This window comes from Gekko japonicus, unplaced genomic scaffold, assembly GCF_001447785.1.
Source record: "Gekko japonicus isolate JY-2015 unplaced genomic scaffold, Gekko_japonicus_V1.1 scaffold1448, whole genome shotgun sequence".
NCBI classification, from domain to species: Eukaryota; Metazoa; Chordata; class Lepidosauria; order Squamata; family Gekkonidae; genus Gekko; species Gekko japonicus.
Genome location: NW_015167092.1, coordinates 403,524 through 425,730, shown reverse-complemented (window position 1 = coordinate 425,730; position 22,207 = coordinate 403,524). Strand labels below are relative to the sequence as shown.

The 22,207-nt window shown below is 41.8% G+C and overlaps 1 protein-coding gene across 2 annotated transcripts; it reads left to right on the top strand.

Annotated features, from left to right (window-relative positions):
* Positions 1-2,560: 2,560 nt before the first annotated feature.
* On the top strand, positions 2,561-21,029 carry MSANTD4 (Myb/SANT-like DNA-binding domain containing 4 with coiled-coils). 2 transcript variants are annotated; one of them, XM_015412892.1, is made up of 3 exons: positions 2,561-2,640; positions 18,187-18,675; positions 19,962-21,029. In XM_015412892.1, the coding sequence occupies exons 2-3, from the start codon at positions 18,214-18,216 to the stop codon at positions 20,535-20,537; spliced, it is 1,038 nt and encodes a 345-aa protein (XP_015268378.1). In that variant the 5' UTR covers positions 2,561-2,640; positions 18,187-18,213; the 3' UTR covers positions 20,538-21,029. The 2 variants fall into 2 exon arrangements, with proteins under 2 accessions (XP_015268378.1, XP_015268377.1); XM_015412891.1 differs by lacking the exon at positions 2,561-2,640 and adding an exon at positions 2,659-2,720.
* The last annotated feature ends 1,178 nt before the right edge of the window (positions 21,030-22,207 follow it).

The window sequence follows — 22,207 nt, the reverse complement described above, 5'->3', positions numbered from 1 at the left end:
ATGCAGGACATCAAAGCACAGGCTCTGAAGATGACCGTAGTAGTTGGGAGGGTTCATAAGGGTGTAGGTGGTCTTTCAAACCATATAGGGCTTTTAAGGTCAACACCAGCACTATGAATTGAGCCTGGAAATAAATTTGGAGTCAGTATAGATGGGCCAAGACTGGAATGATATGTCTGACCCACTGCAGTCAACATCCTGGCTGCAGTACTGTGTCCCAATCAGTTTCTGAGCACTTCTCAAGGGCAGCCCCATATAGAGTACATTGTAGTAATCTCATCAATATGTAACAAGAACATGTTCCACAGAGACCAGATCTTATGAAATCTGCTTTCCAGACCAGTATTTGTTCTTCTGTTTCCCTTTGGGAGTAAGGTCAAGTCTTCTGTGTTCTGCCAGGAATGACCCTTTAACACATTTTTAAAATATTGTTTTGTATTATTATAATCAATTTGTGTTTTTACTACTTTCTGCATGTTATTTCCTGGAAAGGCAGTTTAGAAAAAGTGTAAATAACTAAAACAGGGTAAGAATCGTGCTGGATCAGATCAATGATCCATCTAGTCCAACATCTTGTTTCCTACAGTTTATTTGCCAAATGCCCTGGAAATTTCACAACAGGGGCAGAGCTGTTAAAGCCTCTTCCTGCTGCTACCCACCAGGAACTTGCATTTAGAGGTATATTGCCTCTGAACATGGATAATCCTGGATCATCCCAGATAATATCCACTAAATCTCCTTTTAAAGTCATCAAACCTAGTGACCATCATCATATTCTGTGTCAACAAATGTCACAAGTTAATTATCCATAGTGTAAAGTATTTTGGCTATCTTGAATCCACTGCCTGTAAACTCTATCCAGTGGCCTTGAATCAGTATTTGAGGAAAGGGAGAAAAACATCTCTCTATTCACTTTCTCCACACCATGCAAAGTGTTATAACATGTCTCCCATCTGTCTGTTTTTTATTTCTAAACAGAAAACTTCATACTATGTAACTTTTCCGCATGAAGATATTCCAAGCCAGTGATACTCAGCAGCTCAGGAGCAACCCGTGGCTCTTCTGAGCACCATTTCCCAATGTGGGACCTGCCCCACGTTCAGGAAAGTGGGCAAGTCTCTTGCCCAGAGTGGCTTGTGGTTGGCAGGTAGTTCCAATTTTAAAACAGATGCCACCAGAGGACGTAGGGTTGCCGTCTGCCTACAGAAAGCAAGGTTCTGCCCTTTTAATAGAACCTTAACGGGATATATTTACCAGTATGAAATTATTCACCTCCATCCCATGGAAAGCTTCAAATCCCAGTTTCCACAAATTAAGCCCCTGTTAAGAGAATAAGTCATTTCCGCCCTGCCTTGTTAGCAAACCTAAAAGGAACAGGTAAACTGAGCTTTCTTGAGGTGCAGGCCTTATCACAAGGATGGAAACAAATGTGGCTATTTGGGTTGATGGCAACCACAAATGTGGCTCTCTGCATGCTGTAAATACCAGTTTCAAGCCTTTCTGTATTTTGGTTGCCCTTTTCTACACCGCTTTCATTTTTATACCAGGAAATGATACTATTTTATTTTCAATGTCTTTACAAATAATTCCTGTCATAGAATTTACCCTTTTAACTGCTGTGCACACGGAGTCCATATTTTTTGGCAAGCTATTCCCCAGGATCCTAATATCATTTATGAGCAGCCACTTCCTGTTGAAACTTCATGGATGTATATTTAAAATCAGGATTGCTTTTCCTACTGTACACATTTTCAAACATGTTTTTAACATTTTTGCAGTATTGCTATCCACTACTCCCAGTTATCCGCTTTAATTCCCACCAATCTGTATAATTTGGCGTTGCCCCCCGATTCACTGCTTGGCCCCTGACTCCACATAATTTATGAGCAAATAAAATAGCACTGGCGCTTATTTGATACTTGGGGGAGGGGGAACTCTGAGGATTGCTTTTTCCCCGTAATGAAAACTCCATTTCATCCTAGTCTCTGCTCCTTGTCACTAACCCTCAAAGGGACCTGCGGAGGAAACTCGATCGAATGCCGTAGGAATTCCAGCTGAGAAAACTTGCAGAGGGATGACCGGCCCCTCCACCTTCTCAGCCCCGCCTGTTTCCATAGAAACAGGCCACAGGAGCAAATCGCTTTACACGCCCTAAAAGGGGCTTCCGCTTTTCCTCACAAGCGTACGGATTCAAATCTAACAAAACCTTTCCAAACTACCATAAACCCCCGAAAACGTTCCCTTTACTCTTTATCTAAGCGATTTGTCCCAACACGACGGATGCAAAATAAAGGGCGGGCTTGCTACGACCACGCCCCCCCCTCCCCACCCGCGTCTCGTCCCATTCTCTCTCTCCATGGAAGACTGGAAAGGGCGGGAAGGATGGGCGGGTGGATCGGCGACCACCCCCTCTCCCGCAACCAATGAAAGTTGACGAGCGGATCTTCGAGCCAATAGACATGACAAGAAGGAGACTCTCGGCGAAAGGGAGACGGGAGGGGGGGGGATGAGCGCCGCTCGGGCAAAGTTGCGCGAGTTCGGGAATGAGGAGAGAGGGGGGCGGTTGGAACCGTTGGAGAGCGTGCGCCGCGCGGATGACGAGCGGGAGGCTCCTGGCCAATGAGAGCGCTACGTGGCAGGGTGAGTGACAAGCGGGTTCGCCAGCAGCAGGGGGGGTGGGTCAAAAGGCCGGCGTTCCGAGGGGGGAGCGTTGCGCGCAGGTGAGTCGCTTTTGCGCTGCGGGGGGTGGGTAGGATAGAAGGAAGGGGAGGAGCCGCGCGCCAGTCTGTGGGGAGCGGTGGGGCAGAGCGCGCGCAGCTTGGGTTTCTTGGCTGTGAGGGAAACTTGGCTGTTTCTTCCTCTCCCCGCCCTTCACCCTGCGTAGTTTTCCTGTGGGGCATCCTTCCGCCTTCGCTTCTTCCCAGCCGCTCCTCATTCCGCCGTCGGAAGGCGGGAGGGGGCGCGCGGTGCACAGCCTCGCCCCCTTCCCTAGCAAGCTCTGGGAGAGACGTTATTTCCCCTCCCTTGGGCCGTACCGTGCCTGGCTCTTGAGGCGCAGGCAGCATCTATAATACCAAACCTGCCATTTCTCCCGACTCAGCTCTTTTTCTATCTCGGTCACAGAGAGAAAAAGCGGTAGAGCCCTCTGGTGATAGAAGGGGGCTAGACCAAGATGGTTAGTCTGCCTGTAGCAGCAGCAGAGAAGAGCAGGAGTCCATTTGCACCTTAAGGACTTACGGAATTTGTGGCAGGGGATCTGAACAAGTGAGCTGTGGCTCATGAAAGCTCCTACCCTGCCACAAATTTTGTAAGTCTTTAAGGTCCTGCTATATACTCTCGGGCTATACTGCTTTGGGTGGAAGGATTAGAATAGTTCCTTGCACACATGTATTCTTTAAAATCGTTCCCCACAAGTAGAAAACGAGAAGAAATATCCATGGTTATGTTTATAAGAAGTTCTGGGGTTGGTCTATTGCAGCAATAACTAACCCCTTGTGACACGTTAAAGACTTGTTGACACTATTCCTCTGTAAGGTAACTATTGTTTGTTTTTTAAAAAACAAGCTAGTGTTTTGTTTAGTCTTTCTTGACTATTTTATGTTGGTTGCATTTTGGCCTGTGCTTCCTGCATTTTATGGCCTCTTCACCTTGCCTTTTTCATGCTTTCTACATAAAATTGTAGTGAGGGTCTGTTGCGTATACTTTATTTATTTATTTTATATTTATTTATATTTACATTTATATCCCGCCCTACCCCAAAGGCTCAGGGCGGCTCAGTTGATTGGGCTCTTGTCTGTGAAAGTTTATGCTGGAATATGTTTCCTTACTATGACAGTTTCCTACTTGTACGGAGGGGTGTGGTTAATTTAGAGGAGTGGGGCGTTAAAGGCATCAAGACAAACAATAAACATTTCTTTAAATATATCCAGAGCAGGAAACCAGGAAGCAGTTGGGCCTTTGGATGACTGAGGAACAACGGGATTGCCAAGGAAGATAGGGAGATGGCAGAGAAGCTCAATGAATGTTTTGCTTCTTTGTTCACTGTGGGAAGTGTGGGGCATATACCTATGCCACAGCCACTCTTTTCAGGAAGGGAGTCTGAAGAACTGAGTCAAATTGAGGAGATGAGAGACGAAGTTCTGAACCTCTTGGGGAAATTAAAAACCAATGAGTCTCCAGGTCCTGATGGCATACACTTCAAAGTTCTTAGGGAAATCAGTTGTGAGATAGTTGATCTACAAATCTGTATACGTAACCTATCACTAAATACAGCCACTGTACCAGAAGCCTGGAGAGTAGCAAATATTACACCAATTTTTAAAAACAGGTCCAGAAGGGAACCAGGAAATTACAGGCCAGTCAGCCTAACATCTGTCCCAGGCAAATCAGTAGAAATTGTAGTCAAAAACAGAATAGAGGAACAAAGCCTACTGAGGGAAAATTTGCATGGCTTCTACAAAGGGAAATCCTGTCTCACCAACCTTTTGATGTTCTTTGGGAAAGTGAACAAGCATGTAGAGACCCAGTAGACATTGGACTTTCAAAAGGCTTTTGACAAGGTACCTTACCAAAGACTCCTGAGTAAACTTAGTTGTCATGAAATAAGAGGACAGGTTCACTTATGGTCTAAAAACTGGTTAAATGAGAGGAAGCAAAGGATAGGAATAAATGGACAGTTCTCACAATGGAGGGAATTAAGCAATGGGGTCCCACAAAGATTGGTACTGGGGCTGGTACTATTTAATTTATTTACAAACTAGGAAAAAGGCCCATTGTGGAAATAAATACAATGGCCTCTAGAAAGAGGCTCTGGGTGGGTGCCCAGGCCTTGGACACTCAGTGTCAATTTGCTGTGGCGACCTCAGCAGGGTATAATGACACTGAGTCCACCATTTTCTCCAGAGGAACTGATCTCTGCTACCTAAAGAACAGTTGTGATTTTGAGTGATCTCCAGTCCTCACCTGGAGATTGGTAACGATGGTTCCCCAGAAGGGAATAGTTGGTTTGGAGGGTGGAGTCTATGGCTTTGTACCTGTCCGAGGTCCCACACCTCCTGAAACCTCACCCTCTCCAGGCTCCATCCTTCACATCTCCAGGAATTTCCCACCTGTTGGCAACCCTATCTCCTTCCCAGCCAATCATCAACCTTCCTTTATTTCCCCCTCACTCTTCAGCTTTCCACCCCCCACACACCTGCAGCCTCTCCTGTTATCTGAAGCCCTAACTGCTATGTCGATTGGCTGTCATACGGGGGCCACCTCAGCAGCATATAAGGATACAGAGTCCACCATTTTCTCCAGGGGAACTGATCTCTGCCATCTGGAAAGCAGTTGTAATTCTGAGTGCTCTCCAGCCCTCACCTGGAGATTGGACACATTTTACCTCAGAACAGCAAACTCTTTAGAATGTTAGAGGCAAAAGCCAATCAAGTCGCATATGCAAACGACTTCTGTGTTCTGAGGCAAAGGCCAAAGAGGCTGCATATGCAAATAACCTCTGTGTTCTGACTGGCTATGGGGGGGAGAGGAACAGCAAAATGTTTAGAATGTTGGAGGCAGGACTCAGATAAAGCAGCCAGTGGATAGGGAGACCCTCTGAATGACAGATCAGAGAGCGAACTGATTTTGGAGCGTGTGGAATGTTCTAGAGAAGTGCCACCACCATTCGGCTTTTATTTATAAGGGAGATGATCAGGAACTAGGGGTGAACAGTGTAGTGGTCAGGGTTGTAGATGGACACAGAATTATTCAGGATGATGAAAACCAAGGCTGACTGTGAAGAGCTCCAAGAGGATCTCCACAAATTGGGTAAGTGGGCGACAGTGTGTTCTAAGTAAATGGACTAATTGATAAGCAGATCACACACACACACACCCCGGTGGGAAAAGTGGAGCGCAAAGAGGGACGCCTCTTAAGCGCATGAACAGATAAACGTATCGAAGCGGGAGGAAATAAATAGCGTGTGTATTTTGAGAGACGTACTTGAGCGCAGATAGCGAATTGACGAGTTCTTCGAGCCCGGGTGAAGCGGTTTGAAAGTGTAAACAAAGTTGAAAAATTGCGGCATCTTGAGGAAAGTTTAAAACGAAACCGGGTAGTCAGAGCCCGAGGCCGGAAGAGGGAGCTGACGTCATGAAGTTGTTAGCGGATATGCTCAAGCCAGTGATGGACCAACTCGATGGTAGTAACCAGCAACTGACCTCTTAAATCAAAACTTCGCTTTACAACAGCGCCAGCTGGCATAAACGGAAAAGAAAGTAGAACTTGTGACTGAGAAATTTACAGAGATGGACACCTCAAGCAAGAAGATGAAGAAAAGAATGGGAGAAGTTGAAACGAAACAAAATCTCCAAGAAAATCGTTTGTTACAGCGGCAAATGGAAAAGGCTAATATGATTCTCAGGTTCCAGGAAGTTCCTGAAACAGAAAAAGAAGATCGGAAGAAGACTCTGGGCGAGATTATTGCTCCAGTGACAGGCTTACCAGCGGAAGAAATAATAAAAGACAAGGAGATGGCCTATCAGGCTTACTCCAATTATATTTTAAAAAATAGCCTGCCTGAAGAGATTGTGGTCAGATTTGCAAGAAGACAGACCAGAAATGCCATATTAAAGGCAACTTAAGCAACTCCACTGAAAATCGGGAATACAATCATCAAGACTTTAAAAGGCATTCCATTTGAAATTCGTCTAAAGAGGAAGAGTTATAAGCAGGGCTATTTTTGGGCAGGAACGCACAGGAACGGAGTTCCGGCTGGCTTCCAAGTTGGCCACACCCAGCAGGAACACATTAGCATAATAGGCCACACCCAACAGCAGAAACGTATTTGGATTGGTTACATTAGGGGTGTGTGGCCTAACATGCAAAAGGAGTTCCTGCTACAAAAAAGCCCTGGGTTTGGACAACAAACAAGGTAGAAGAAGAAGAAGAGAAGAGATTGGATTTATACCCCGCCCTTCACTTGGAGTCTCAGAGCGGCTTACAAACTCCTTTCCCTTCCCCTCCCCACAACAGGCACCCTGTGGGGTGGGTGGGGCTGAGAGAACTCTGACACAAACTGCTCTTTTTCAAGGACAGCTGTGCCAGAGCTTGTGACTGACCCAAGGTCACATCAGCAGGTGCAAGTGGAGGAGTGGGGAATCAAACCCGGTTCTCCCAGATCAGAGTCCGCACACTTAACCACTACACCAAGCTGGCTCTCGTAAACAGAATAAGAAGCAAAAGGTGGGTGTGGCTGGATGAGCACACTTCTGGTAACATGGGGGTGTGGCCTAATATGCCAATGAGCTGTGCTTTCAGGGGTGTGGCCTAATGAGTTTCTGCTGTTGGGTGTGGCCTATTATGCTAATGAGTTCCTGCTGGGCTTTTTCTACAAAAAAGCCCTGGTTATAAGGATTTAATCTCTTCAAACAAATGGAATACAGTACCGGTGGGCGATCCCTGAAGGTGTTGTCTTTAAAATCAACAATAAAAGAGAGAAGATAGACTCCATCTTCAAAGCCAAAGAATTCCTGAGATGTCAGCTGGGATCGGGGGAAGGATCTAAAGATGAAGAAACTAAGTCAAGTGACTCAGCTGCCTCGGGAACGGATGAGGACTCTGTAGCAGAAATGGGTGCGGGAGCAATGAAAACCGTATATGACTTTAGAGACAGGAAGCCGAAGTAAGGGCAGAAGGACTCTGATAAATGGCCCTTTGAAGTAAAGAAGATGCTCAGAAAGTTCTCTCATAATAACTAACTTACTAATACAGAAACTGTGAAAAACAAGAACTCTACAAGTATATTGTTTTAGTAACACTTTGAATATTAATATTTAGTTTAACACGGATGTGGTCTCCCACTCTTGGGTTTTTAGTTAGTGTGGGTATCTTTCCTTTATCCATAGATGTAGTTCCCCTTCCTATATTTTTCTTTGTAGTTTTGTAGTCTCATTAAAAAAATAATAAAAATACCCCTTTGAGGGTTTAAAAAAAAGAAAAAAAAGAAAATGTCAATCCAGTGTGCTGCAGCAGTGAAAAAGACAAAACTCTGTTAGGGATTATTAGGAAAGGGATTGAAAATAAAATGGCCAATATTATAATCTCCCTGTATAGATTTATGGTGCATTTTCCTTTGGACTACTGTGTACAGTTCTGGTCACTGTATCTCACAAAGGACATTGCAGAGCTGGAGAAAGTACAGAAGAGGGCAGTCAAGATGATTGGGGGTTGGAGCACCTGCGCTGTGAGGAAATGCTGAAGAGTCTGGGACTTTTTAATTTAGAAAAGAGATGACTGGGGGGAGGCATGATAGAGGTTTATAAAAGGCATGGGGTGCAGCGAGTTGACAATGAGACAGTTTTCTTGCTCTCCTAAAAATATTAGAACATGAAGCATCCAATGAACCTGATGGGCAGTAGATTCAGGACAGACAAAAATACTTCTTTACATAGCAAGTGATTTTAGCCTGGAGAGGAGATGACTGAGAGGTAATATGATAACCATCTTCAAGTACTTGAAGTTGTCATATAGAGGATAGTGCAGAGTTGTTTTCTTCTGTGCCAGAAGGTCGGACCAGAACCAAAGGGTTGAAATTAAATCAAAAGAGTTTTTGGCTTAAATGTTAGGAAGAACATCCTGACAGATTGGTTCCTCAGAGGAACAGGCTTCCTCTGGAGATGGTGGGCTCTCCTTTGGATGTTTTTAAACAGAGGCTAGATGGCCATCTGACAGCAATGCTAATTCTGTGAATTTAGGCAGATCATGAGAGGGAGGGTAGGAAGGGTTGGATCAGTGCTTAGTTCTCATGGCCCTTTCTTACACGCCCAGGGAAGTGCTGATCACTACTTTGGGGTCAGGAAGCAATTTTCTCTAGGCCAGTTTGACCGGGGATCCTGGAGGGTTTCTTGCCATCTTCTGAGCGGTGGTGGTGTGGGAGGGGAGGTATTTGTGAATTTCCTGAATTGTGCAGGGAGTTGGACTAGATGACCCTGGAGGTCCCTTCCAGCTCTATGATTCTATGATTAAAATGTGGAATTTGCTGCCAGAGGATGTAGTGATGGCTACAGGAATAAACATCTTTAAAAAGGATTAGATAGATTCATGGAGGATGGGTCTGTCAGTGGTTGCTAGCCATAGTGACGGAAGAGAACCTCCACATTCAGAGGCACAAATTCTCTGAATTTGAGAGTCGTGAGGCTTCAGCTTCCATGCCCTGTTGTTGGTCCTCCAGAGGAACTAGTTGGCCACTGTTTGAGACAGGATGCTTCACTAGATGGACCACTGGTCTGAATCCGCAGGGCTCTTCCTATTTTCTTAATTCTGAAATAGTTGCCTTAGGAGATTGAGTCAACCACGACATGTCAGGGGGGTGAGGTTAAGCATAATTAGTTGTGACTCTTCAACATATCAGACTGAAGCTCTGCGTACTAGGATGCCTTTTAAAATGAACATACAATTTAACTTTTTTCCATACATCCAGCTTACCTCCAGTGAAGATCCTTGAACTGTAGTGGCAGCAGCTGTCAAAGCAGCTGTTAAAAAGTTTGAACAACCAATCATATCTTCAATTGCGAATCAGAAATCCCCCACCCACTTTTTAAAAACAATTGGTGGGCACTAGGGAAGGTATAAGCAGGCACCTGTTGGGGACTCCTAGTTTAGAGGAATATTAAAGATTCTGAAGTGGTGTAGTCTGTTCTAGTGCTTCTTTCTGCCACATGTGTAGATCACTGGTTCAACTTCAGGTATTGGAAAGATAGTTGACAGTAATGCCGGGGACAGATTGCTTCTTTTATTTGCTATGGTGTAAGGTGCGGTGGCTCAAGTGGTTAAGACGCTGAACTGCAGGCTGTGGAAGGTCAGTAGTTCAGCAGTTCAAGACCTGGGTGCCGCAAGACAGGGTGAGCTCCTGTCTCTAGTTCCAGCTCCTGCCAACCTAGCAGTTCGAAAGCAAGAGATTGCAAGTAGATAAATAGGTACCACTTCAGTGGGAAGGTAACAGCGTTCCGTGCGCCATGGTGTTTAGTCATGCCGGCGACATGACCACGGAAACATCTTCGGACAGCGCTGGCTCTTCGGCTTTGAAACGGAGATGAGCACCGCAACCCTAGAGTCGGATTCGACTGGCTTTCGAGCAAGGGAACCTTTACCTTTACCTTTAAGGCATGAGGAGGCATCCGAAATAGGGACTCCTACCCTATTTTTTATTGTAGGTGTTAGAGATGGGCATAAACTGGTTCATGAGCCAAAATTCGGGACAAACTTGGCCTTCTCTGAATATTTACCAGACTTTTGTCCAGTTTGGCTGTTCAGGCCATTTAAACGTAACAGCTGAGCAGCACGGTCCACAGCTGATCTGTTAGGTTTTAATGGCTGCAAGCCATTTCACCAGTTGGTTTCGCTTCCCCTTGCTTCAAAGCAGGGGAAAGCAAAACAGACAGGTGAAATAGCTGCCAGCCATTTCAGCCCCTCAGTTTCACTCGCCCTGCTTCGAAGTGGATGTTTGTGACCCCCCCTTTCTCCTGGCTGTGGAAAGGGGGGTTCCAAACTGGCTGGTTCAGGGCATTTTTGGCTCGGTTTGGGGTTCAGGTTAGGGACTGCCCTAAACTGAACTGGAATTTTTAGGTTTATGTCCATCCCTAATTGGTATATTTTCTTCTCCTACCTGTTCCAGGTTTGGTCCATATTCAGTTGTTCAGCACTTAAAAGGCATTTGTATTAGGTAGGTGCTGTTCCATCTACCTGCTCACTCACTTTTGTGGTGTAAAGTAATTGTTCCGTGTAAATGTTACTCAGTATTAGGGATGGGCATGAACTGGGAAAATGGCGGTTTGTCTCGGTTTCTGGTTCATGGGGTTATACAAACAACACACCTTCCCAAACCACCCCGTTTACTGAACTGGTTCATTTTGTGAGCTTCGTGATGCATGGGGGGGGGGGAAATCTCAGATCTTTCCTCCTTCCTTTCTGCTGGGGGCGGCTCCCCGAGGCAAGCAAAATGGAAGGGGGAAGATCTTGCAAAAGCCATTGGAAGGGAATGTTCCCTTTAAATGGTTTTGCAAGACACACTGCATGTGAGTAAAGACCAAGTGGCAAGTTCACTCACTTCTGGGAGAACTCACTGCTTGGACTTTGTGCAGTGCAGCCATTTAAAGGGAACGTTCCCTTTCAATGGCTTTTGCAAGCCACATGTGAGTAAAGTCCAAGTGGTAAGTTCACCCGGAAGTCCATCCCCTCTTGCTTTGCCGATTAATTGATCAGCACCAGTTTGTATACCACACAAACCTCTGCAAAAAACATGGAGGGTTGTGGGAGGTTTGTGCAGGTGCGATTGCATGACCCTCGGCTCACGTGACCATCCCTACTCAGTATTCCTTACTTGCTGGATTCCCCCATGCAGTAATAAATTTAAAGGTAATTTTTAAAAAAGAGATTAACCAACCTGGTTGCATTCACAGTATCTTCTTACATTATATTGTATAACAGAAATTGTTCATTTATTCTTATTCCATTTATTTTAACATAATACAGAGCAAGCAGATGCATTTCTCAGGCATATAGAGAAAAAAATAGTCTAACTGTTAGATTAAGCTTTAGGAATTCAAAGACCAATTTACAATTAATTCAAACTGGACCTGCAAGTTCTGGGACCTGATCCGTAAATGAAAGTGTCTTGGAATTTGGGATTAACATTTGTGATGCAAGGTTTCATCACTATCTCCGGTTTATTCCCAGATTTCTGTTTTGAGATGATTTTACTTGTAACTATAATGAGAACAAAGGATATACTTTGAGTATCTATATATATTTAATCAAGAATGTATTGAAGTGTGCTTAAATCAGTCTGTGATTATTATAGCACTGTTTTGCAGCACATGAAGAGCTGGAATGAAAATTGCAGATGAAATTTAGTATTGAGAAATGCAGAACAATGTACCAGAAAAAGAACTTCAACTATATTACAGAATGCTGCTTTGTAAATTTGCTATTACTCAAGACATAGCAGAATTGTTATGGAGAGCTGCTTGTGAAAACATCAAGGCAGGCACTAAACAGGAAGATAATGAGGATACCTGGACAAAGATAGTAATATATAAAGCTTTTACAAAGATAATTTGTGCATTGAACTATTGTGAGTTTTCATTGCTGCATTTTAATTTTTTTGTAATACATCTGGAAAATATGTTGTATGTGTTATGGCTAAAAGCTGAGATTAACAGGGAATGTGACAAAGTTAGAGGCTACAAAGGAAAAATTTGTACTTCTGAAATCAGGATATTAGAGAGGCTAAAGTACATAATGAGTGACTGGATAGAAGCAAATATGAAGGGTATGATATAATACTGCAGAGGGCATCAGAAGAAGATTAGATGCAGTGCTTCAGATCCAAACATAGCTAGTTGCACTTGAATTGAAATCAATTTGTTGGTCCATCAGTGCCTATTAACCACAAGGTATAGATAGGGGCTCTTGGGCAAGTGATGCTCTGTCTTCTTGGTGCTTGGGGGGGGGGGTCAACAGTGGGAGGGCTTCTAATGTCCTGGCCCCACTGGTGGACCTTCTGATGGCACTGGTATTTCTGGCCACTGTGAGACACAAAGTGTTGGACTGGATGGGCCTTTGGCCTGATCCAACATTGGCGTCTCTTATGTTCTTATGACTTACAGAATGAATTTTCTCTGGATTTGGGTCTGTAACTTGGGTTTGGATCCTGTGAATGAGTTCCATGCAAACTAGATAATCTCTGCTATGGAGTGCACTTCATTAACACTAAAACTTCGATTTGTGCAATCACCCATTTAAAAATCACTGATATTTTGCAAATGAAACTTTAGCAGAGGGGGAAGTGTGTTTCATAACACAAATTATCTAGCATGTATGGAATCGTTCATAGGTTCCAAGCCTATAAAATTAAATAGTCCTTTATAAAAGTCTGCATGTTTTACTGCCAGTAGAAGATGACTGGTAGTAGAAACAGAACTAACTAGATGTTGGTACTCCCATTTTCCTTCTTAAATAATCTTACTAAATTGGGCCCTTTGCAGTCTGTATCACAGAATGATGTAACTAGAATGACAACAAAGACAATTGCATCTGTCTGTTATGCACTCAGTGAAACAACCCAAGGTAGTAAACCAGTCACTTTCCACAAGAAAAGGCAAATCTCTTACGGTTTCTTTTATAGGGCCAGACTGTGGTGTGCCTCCTAAATTATTGTTTTGATCATCAACAAGCTATGATAAAGCAAATCTTCTCAACTATTTGGCTCCATCCTGAAGGCTTGTATATTTTGATATCTAGACTTTTCACTCTAGGTTGTATATAAGGTATTCATTTAAATGTACTCCTGGGTTTGTGCCTAATATGTTTGTACAAAATGCACAGACAAATAAGATATATCACAATGATTATCTTTGTTGATGTTGGGTCAAGTCAAGGTCTAAATTATGTGTGCCTGGATTAGCTCTTTCCCCCATGTTTCAATGAATGTGTTGGAGCTCATTATGTAGCCTAACAAGAAAAAAACAGCATGACAATCATGTTTTATCAGTGTTTTGGAACCTAGCAAATATATAGAATCATTTTCAAATAACTTTCCGGATCTTGTGATTCATAGGCTCTTCCCATTTTTCTTATTTGTGTACTGTATTTATATACTACTTCCTTAATGGAAGGTGGCTCAGAGGTTAAGACTGAGCTGCAGACTGGAAGTTCGGCAGTTCGAGACCCTAGTGCCACGTGACGGAGTGAGCTCCCGTTTCTTGCCCCAGCTTCTGCCAACCTAGCAGTTCGAAAGCAAGAAATTGCAAGTAAACAAATAGGTACCGCTTCGGTGGGAAGGTAACAGCATTCTGTGCAACTTGGTGTTTAGTCATGCTGGCCATATGACCATGGAGATGTCTTCGGACAGCGGTGGCTCTTTGGCTTGGAAACTGAGATGAGCACTGCCCCCTAGAGTCAGATTCGACTAACTTTTGAGCAAGGGAAACCTTTACCTTTTTCCTTAATGGAACTCAAGGCAGTTTGCAGAAAATTCCTAAGTCGTTTCTCATCCATGCACCACTGACCAGACTTATAAATGCTTAGCTTCAGCTTCATAGCTGTATTATGTGCCCTTGAATCACACTCCCAGTGGATTATGGAAGTTATTTTTTTAAATAACTGCATACAGTGTTTTTAAGGATTTATTCTACCTTTGAAATTCACCTTGTCAAAAGTCACCTCAACTATACAGCATTTTTTCATAAAAATGAAATTTTATCTGTGGCAAAAAAACCAAAGGCTTGTGAGGTCTCCTTGTGAATTGTATACTTTATCACTTCAAAACTGAATGTAGAAGTCAGTCCTTAAAATTAGGAGAACAGAAGAGTACAAGAAAAACTGTATTATATGTTGTAAATTAAATTTTTAAGATGGAATTTGAACTTTAAAAATATCATATACTGATCAGTTGACTTTAAATTTGTTTTCTCTTTGCTTCAGTTTCCTATCCTTTAATGAGATTTTATTGAAAGAATTTTAGACTCAAAGATACTGCAAATTGAGCTGCATTTATATAATTATAATGGTATGCTTTTCATCAGAGCAGAGTGTCCCCTATTTCATAAGAAGTTAAACACCTGATTACTTGAATCCACGCAAAGAGTGATAATTCACAAGCCTTGATGGGATATCTCTTGCAAGGAACTGCTAAAGTTATGATTTAGAGGAAAATGCTGTGAGGCTTTATCTGGCTGTGTCAAAAGCTCAGTATTATTTGATGCTTCTGATTAAATAGTGCTTTCTCAATTTATGAAAACTTCCAGCCTGGAAGACAAAAGGAAGCAACTTTTGCAGCATAGGGATTCTGTGTTCTTTTTAGATGGAATTTCTTTCCAGTCAATTCCAGGATACCCCAAATTTATGAGTAGACTGTTAAAGCTTTATGCAAAAGTTATATTAAAAGAACAGGGTCCCATGTCACATTTGACATGTGGAACAGTGTCCTGCTTGATCAGGCCAGGGCTTATGTAGTCCAGTATTCTGTTTCTGTAGTGGCTAGTCAGATGTTAATAGGAACTGTGAGCAGTCCTCACCCCATCACCATTGTTTGCCCAAATGACAATGTATTGTTGTATGTGTGCCTGAAGGTTTCATTTAGCCATCATGGTGAATAACCACTGATATACCTGTCATGTCAATTAGAGCTTAGCTCTAACAGTCTTCTAAACTGTTGTCCATTATCATATTTTGTGGCAGCACATGCGAAAATAACACATTGTGTGAAGTAGAACATCCTTGTATGAATTTACAGCCAATTACTTTCATTGGGTAGCCCTGCATTCTAGTATTATATGAAAGAGATAAATTTCTGACTAGTTTTCTGTAATACTGTAAGCCTTTATCATGACCTTACTTAAGACCAAAGCCCCAAAGGGTTTCTAAGGCGAATGGTCTCAAGGTGCTGAAGTCATTTAGTCAGGCGGGTTTGTGTTTCTTATGACTTGTATGGTATCCAAAGCCCTCCTTGCTCCTGGTCTTACTAAATTCAGTTGGCTGGGCATGGAAGCCCAGAGATAAATTTGCCTTCAGACTGAACAGAATTATAGCCATCAGAGGCCAAATGTCCTTCCTTGTACTTGAGGCACCTCTTAGACCTGTGGCTGAGTGCTGTGTAACTGTCACTTCTTGAGGAAATTCCCTTTGGGATGTTGGGTGGCACAGCTGGCAGAATCTACAATGTAAAATGAGGCAGTAGTATTAATTGAACTGGCAAAATAAAAGGCAGAAATTAGAAAGTGTGTTTATTACAAAGACATATAAAAACCTAGTAGGGGCCCAAATAAAGCCTCATAAAATGTTCAAAGTTACAAACACACACAAAAAAAAGACAGTATATGACCTGACGCGTTTTGACTCACAAGAGCCTTCTTCAGAGGTCAGATAGTGCAAAATACAACAAGCAACAAAGTCCCTGTAACCAATTAACAATAAATAAAATAGGACCAAAATTGGAATGTTCCCATATAGAATTGTTTCTATTTGTGGCCATAAATATATCTGGCCTTGTGTCAGAAGTAGTTGTATATACTGGAACTAATACGTACCATCAATATGTAACATTGTCCCTGACGCAATTTTACTTGCACTCTTAGGACCTAAAATGGAAGGTGACTTCCATCGAGAGCACACTGCTTAAGGAAAAAGAGCTCTTCACTGTAACCTAAATCCCCCTATTAATTCCAGCAGATAGTTCCATATATGGAATTACATAGATTAGCAATTGCCATGACGAAACATGACCACCTTGTTCAGTATTTCTGTGACAGTGCCTCTTGCCCAGTGCTCATTTTCCTTGCACAGTTATGTCTGATTTAAGGTTGAATGGCTCTCTGATTGCAGCTGCACAAGTGTGATGAAGTGTGCATGCACACAAAAACTTATACCCTGAATTAAATTTTGTTGGACTTAAAGGTGCCAGTGGAGTCAAACTTCATTCTGTTGCTTCAGACCAACATGGCTACCCACTTGAATCCATTTTGTTTGTTTTCGAAATACAGAAGAGGTGGCATAGTGACAATGTTGTTTCTAACAGTTGTGTTGGCCTTGCCCCAGTTGTCCTTATGGCAGGACAGTTACCTCATCTACTGCTCTGACAGATTGGAAGTTAGCACACTGTACGATTCTTGTGTGCATTGCAGGGATCAGATGTTGGGTAAAGCACATCAGAGTAATTTAGAACTTAGTTATGGTGCCTTAGATTTGAGTCAATCAAAGTCAAAAAAGATCTAGTCAATCAACTTGTCAAATTTATTTATTATTTGTATTTATAGCCTGCCCATCCCACAAGCAGGCTCATAGTGGGTAACATCATAAAAACAGTAGAATAAATATGATTAAAATTAAACAAGTTTGTAATTTAAACAATAATAAACATTAAAACCCAATCACACTTCTGACAATCACTGGTTGTACAGTTCTTTAGTATATTATTTGGGTTAACTGGATAGGTGGATAGGTGACAACCTCCTCAGGGAGGCCATATAGAGACGTCCGCTGCCTCAGCCAAAGGCCTGGCAGAACAGCTCCGTCTTACAGGCCTTGTGGAACTGAAGAAGATCCCACAGGGCCCTAATCTCAACTGGGAGCATGTTCCACCAGGCAGGGGCCAGGGCAGAAAAAGCCCTGGTTGAGTCAAGTTGGACGTCCTTTGGGCCAGGGACAACCAGGAGATGTTTATCCATGGAACATAATGCTCTTCAGGGCATATATGGGAATACTTTTTTGGATATATATGATAATCAAGTAGTATTAAAGCATTATTTAATTAATTCAATAAGTCTGATATGTGCTAGTTAAATAACCATATTATTATTGTGAAACTTATAATTAATTATGGTCATGTTTAAAACACTTCCATAGTCATGTGAATTATTCTGTGACTTCCATAGTCATGTGAATTACTCTTCTCTTTGGGGGCAATGTTGAACTGTTCAATGTTCAACAATGTTGAAATGTTTTAATAAATAAATTAGCTTTTATCCTGGAATACTAGTGTTAACCTACAGTTACAAAATTAAAACAGAAGAAATTAAATGAAACTAACAGCACCTATTTAAAAGTAAGTGTTAGAAAGGATGTACATAATTTATACGGTATACTTTTAAAAACAAATTTCCAGTTTTTCCCCAAACAAATATTATTGAACTGATTGTAATTGTATATGTTATAACTATCTGCCATAACATGGATAGCCCAGGCTAGCCAGATCTTGGAATATAAACAGGATCACCCCTGCTTAGTACTTGCAAGGGAGACCACCAGGGAAGTCTATGCAGAGGTAGACAATGGCAAATCACCTCTGAACATCTTTGGTCTTGAAAGCCCTACAGATCACCACAAGTCAACTGTGAGGATGGCAAAAAAGTGCATCTAAGATAGAACCCTTTTATTTTCAGTGTTGAATTTTAATTGTGTTAGGATATTTGTCATAAAATTGTGTTGCTACAATTTGCTGCATTTCTAAAACTACTTTTTTGGATATATTATTGTTTAGTGGAGCTGAATTCATTGGCTGAAATGCAATCTATATCTTTTTGCTGGTTACACGTAAGCGATTCAAAGATTTACAAGTTACAACTCCTTACTGTTTAGGAACATACAGAGTTCCAGGTTGGTTATTATGAAACAAAGGAATTCACTACTAATCTCTTTTGTCTGTTACAGAAACAAGTACGTTGAAAGTTGGAAAAGATGAAACAACTAAAAAGGAAAAGAAAAAGCAATTTTAGTGTTCAGGAAACTCAAACGCTACTTAAGGAAATCCGAAAAAGGAGAGAAGTGCTTTTTTCTAAGCAACTAAATACGACAATTAATGAAATGAAGCGGAAAGCTTGGGAGGAAATAGCAGAGTGTGTTAATGCTGTGGGTGAAGGAGAGCAAAGGACAGGGACAGAAGTGAAAAGACGATACCTTGACTGGAGAGCTCTTATGAAGCGAAAGCGGTTGAACTCCAACATCAAGCTTGTAGGTGCTGGGTTTCATCTTCCTTCCTCTGATTTGGATGATTCTCTCAATGAAGATATAGATGAGAAAATTGGATTTCCAAATGAATCTAATTTTGAATGGCAGAATATCACAGATTTCCGGGAAGCGGGTGGATCATTAACTGAAGTCAAAGTAGAAGAAGAAGAGGAAGATCCACAGAGTTTTGAAGTGAGTAGTTCTTGTACTGTAAGGCTATTTTATATATGTGAGGTGTGATTTTGATATTTTTCTGGCTCCTTTTATTATATAATTTCCAGTTACTGTACAGTGACAACTGTACCCATAATCTCTTACATCTGATGAGAAAGCAGTCTTAGTTGTGACATGTGTGCCAGTTTTGGATAAGCAGATGATATAGAAGATGATGGTGTTCCATCACTCCTGAAAGTTTTGTGTTAGCCTGAGATACTCTTTTATAAAATGTATCTTTTTGGTCTGGCGGCTAGAATTACATATTTAACTGGGAGTGTCAACTTAATCTACATTTATTTAATTTGATTTTTAATTGGATGCTTTGATTTGGATTCTGTGAATGAAAGGTGGAAAGCACAGTGTATATTTCCTGCTTCCTTTCCCCCCAGAACCATTTCTGTTCCTGGGAAAGTTTATTCCAGGGGATTTCAGTGTACTAATAGCTTCATTTGTTGGGCGGCTGTAGTGTGGGGAGGGGATGAGATTGCCCTTTCTGTCTTTGCTCATGAAAGAGAAAGTGATTAATTTACTGTTGCAGTACACATATGGACACTGTGGGTGAAGGAACTGCTGTATTCAGTATATTATTTCACATTCCCTTGGGTGGAGCTATAAAGATCAGTAGCCAGATGTAATACTCCCATAGAGTTGTTTGGTGCCACAGGAGTTATTTTGGAATGCACCCACATGACCTGAAAAGGTAAAGTGCAATACAGATTCCTTCATATAGTGTGTATGTGGTATTAAATTGGGCCCACTGAAGAAGGCCTTTGTGGCTGAAACATGTCTGATTCAATTTCATTAATTTATTGTTCCCAGTCAGTGTCACTAAGAGGATACTGCATTGTCTGTAATGTGTACCATACAGTGTGTTACCTGTATGGCCTAAAGGCCTATTTTTAATGAATTATTTAGGTGCATTGTATTCTTAAAGATATAGTTTGTTTAATCGTTTTTATATATGCTTGTAGCCTCAACCTTTTAGGTATCCAATTCCAGTTTTGGGTTGGTTTTTTGCCCTTTCTTTTGTGTTGTTGAGCAGCTATCTGATCACCATAACATCCGCTTTAAGCCTTACAGCATGCCTGACCACCTTCTGTATAAATATGTAAAACCTTACCATATGGTTTACACAGGCAGTATCCAAATGAAACTCTGGATTAAACATGTGGATTGTAACTGTAAAATGTAGACTATCTTTATTTTCCCAATTTATAACAATATTAAAAATAATCAGTAAATACTTCAATTGATTTCCCTAGTTTCCTATTGAGGAAGAAGAGGAAATTTTGTCCTCAGTGTTGCCAGACTCCAAAAAGGAAAATGATCTTCCTGATTTCACCCACATTGAAGAGTTTGGCAATCTAAGCTCTGCCCAAGCTAGGCTGGTTTATGAGGATTCCCATTTGCTCATCAGTCTGGAGAAACAGAAGCTGGAACTAGAAAAACAGCGCCTGGATATCGAAGCAGAGCGCCTGCAAGTGGAGAAGGAGCGGCTGCAGATCGAAAAAGAGCGGCTGCGACACATTGACCTGGAACATGAGAGGCTTCAGCTGGAGAAGGAGCGGCTGCAGATGGAGCGAGAGAAACTGAGGCTTGAGGCTCTGCATGCTGAAAAACCCTCCCCAGAAAATGATGCCAGCCAGGCGGAAAAGCCCACTGTGCCGCCTCTGGATCTAGAAACGGAAAAACTTAAAATTGAAAAGGAGCGCTTACAATTAGAGAAGGAGAGGCTGCAGTTCCTGAAGTTTGAATCAGAGAAGCTGCAAATTGAGAAAGAACGCTTACAAGTTGAAAAAGAGCGCCTGCGAATTCAGCGGGAAGGGCATTTGCAGTGAATTTGGCCTGAGCAACTGTGCTTTGTGCATTGATGTTTGTATTTTTTCTTTAAAAGTTAACTTGATTTCATTAAAAGTGTTGGGCAACTGGGTCTTCAAAGCATTTCACCATTTGCAAAAACCCTGCTTTACGTTGCTCTGATACTGTGAAGATTATACCTTGACAGTACCCTTTTTCCCCTTTCTTTTGGCCACAGTTGAATGTTACTGTATTCAAATTTTTAAAGGTGCTGAGGAACAGTGCTCAGCAAAGTCAATGTGCCTGTGTAAATGGAGCTTATGTGTGAAGCTGCATTTCAGTGTAAGAGAAGAAGTGTTAATGTCTTCTTGCATTCTCTGTTATATAGCTTTACGTCCACATTAAGGATCAAGGGATAGCTGTATCTTGTCATTTTACGAGTATTGTTCTAAATCCATAGGAGCCTTCAATATAAATTTGCATTTGTCATAAAGAAATAAGATTAAAGCTAGGCCTTGCGTGTTACATTGTGTTACCACAGAAAGTAATGCCTTTAATGTGAAGTGTGTTCTTCTCTGGATGGATTTGCAAAAGTGTCTTTGAGGCTGTGGGTTGTGTTCCTACTCAGTACATTTTGCTTGTAGAAAATTAATAACTGAATCTTCATGTATGAGAACATAAACTTAATCATTTATTGCTAAGGCAGAACTTAGAAATTCTGGTGTCTGTAGATAACTTTGGTGGCCCACTTTGACATTCAAGAGTTTGAATGGGAATATATATTGTGGGATTTACATAGATTATTTGTACATGTAAGTTTATTTATATCACTATGTAATTACTTTTATTTTGCAAATAAAGTGTTATTTTTTTATTACTGAAAGAAGTGTGCTTCTCAGGCGTGAAACAAATGTTCTTAGCAAATGTCTACTGAACCGTCAGGAGTGGCTACTGCAGATCCCTTTCTGAACTGTTCTGCTGCCAGAGAAAATGGTGTGTTCTCAAGCTTGTCCTGAATAATTTTGATTTCCTCAAATGAAGTCTGTGTCACAATAACCTTCCCTGCCAAACCCCGCGATTATTATGTAGTGTTCTGTCCCTAATGCTGAAGACCGCTCATATTTTACATTAGTTTTTCTTGAGAAATTAAACTTTTTCCTTAAAATTCCATGAATGTCCCCCAAAATAGCTAGAGCCTTTAGTGAAACCTTAGAGAACAGCTGAGAGTTGTATTCTGTTTTCTTTGCTTGGGGTTGGGATCAGCTGGTATTGTTGGCAGGTTATTTCTATATCCCTGAGACTTACAGCTCACCAGTGGCACTGTCTACATGCATGGGGTGCACCTATACTGTGTAGCCCTGACTTTGATACACACGGATGACACTTGATGGTAAAGGCAGGGGTCCTTTTTTTCTCTTGGTTATCACTCGACACTGGCCATGTGCCACACACATCCTGCCACAAACTGCTTGTTATCTTAAATGTCTTCACTACACATTACCCACACTTCCATTGCTTGTGCAACTGGACTGTGGAATAGTCTGGTTTCTGGTTTCTCATTTTTTTTCCCCTTTTTAATTGCAATACTCAATCATTAGTCAGTTGCTTCATAAGGCATAAAAGAGAGTTGCCAGTTCTTTTCATGCTGTGTAATGCAATACTTCTAGATCAGTAATTACATTGCATCAGGCTTATGATCCTTCCTGAGATA

Bases quoted from the DNA above. Each gene is read 5' to 3' on its own strand.
- MSANTD4 (XM_015412892.1), top strand. From the start codon at position 18,214: ATGAAACAACTAAAAAGGAAAAGAAAAAGCAATTTTAGTGTTCAGGAA. The intron at 18,676-19,961 runs GTGAGTAGTTCT...TGATTTCCCTAG, and splicing joins AAGATCCACAGAGTTTTGAA to TTTCCTATTGAGGAAGAAGA.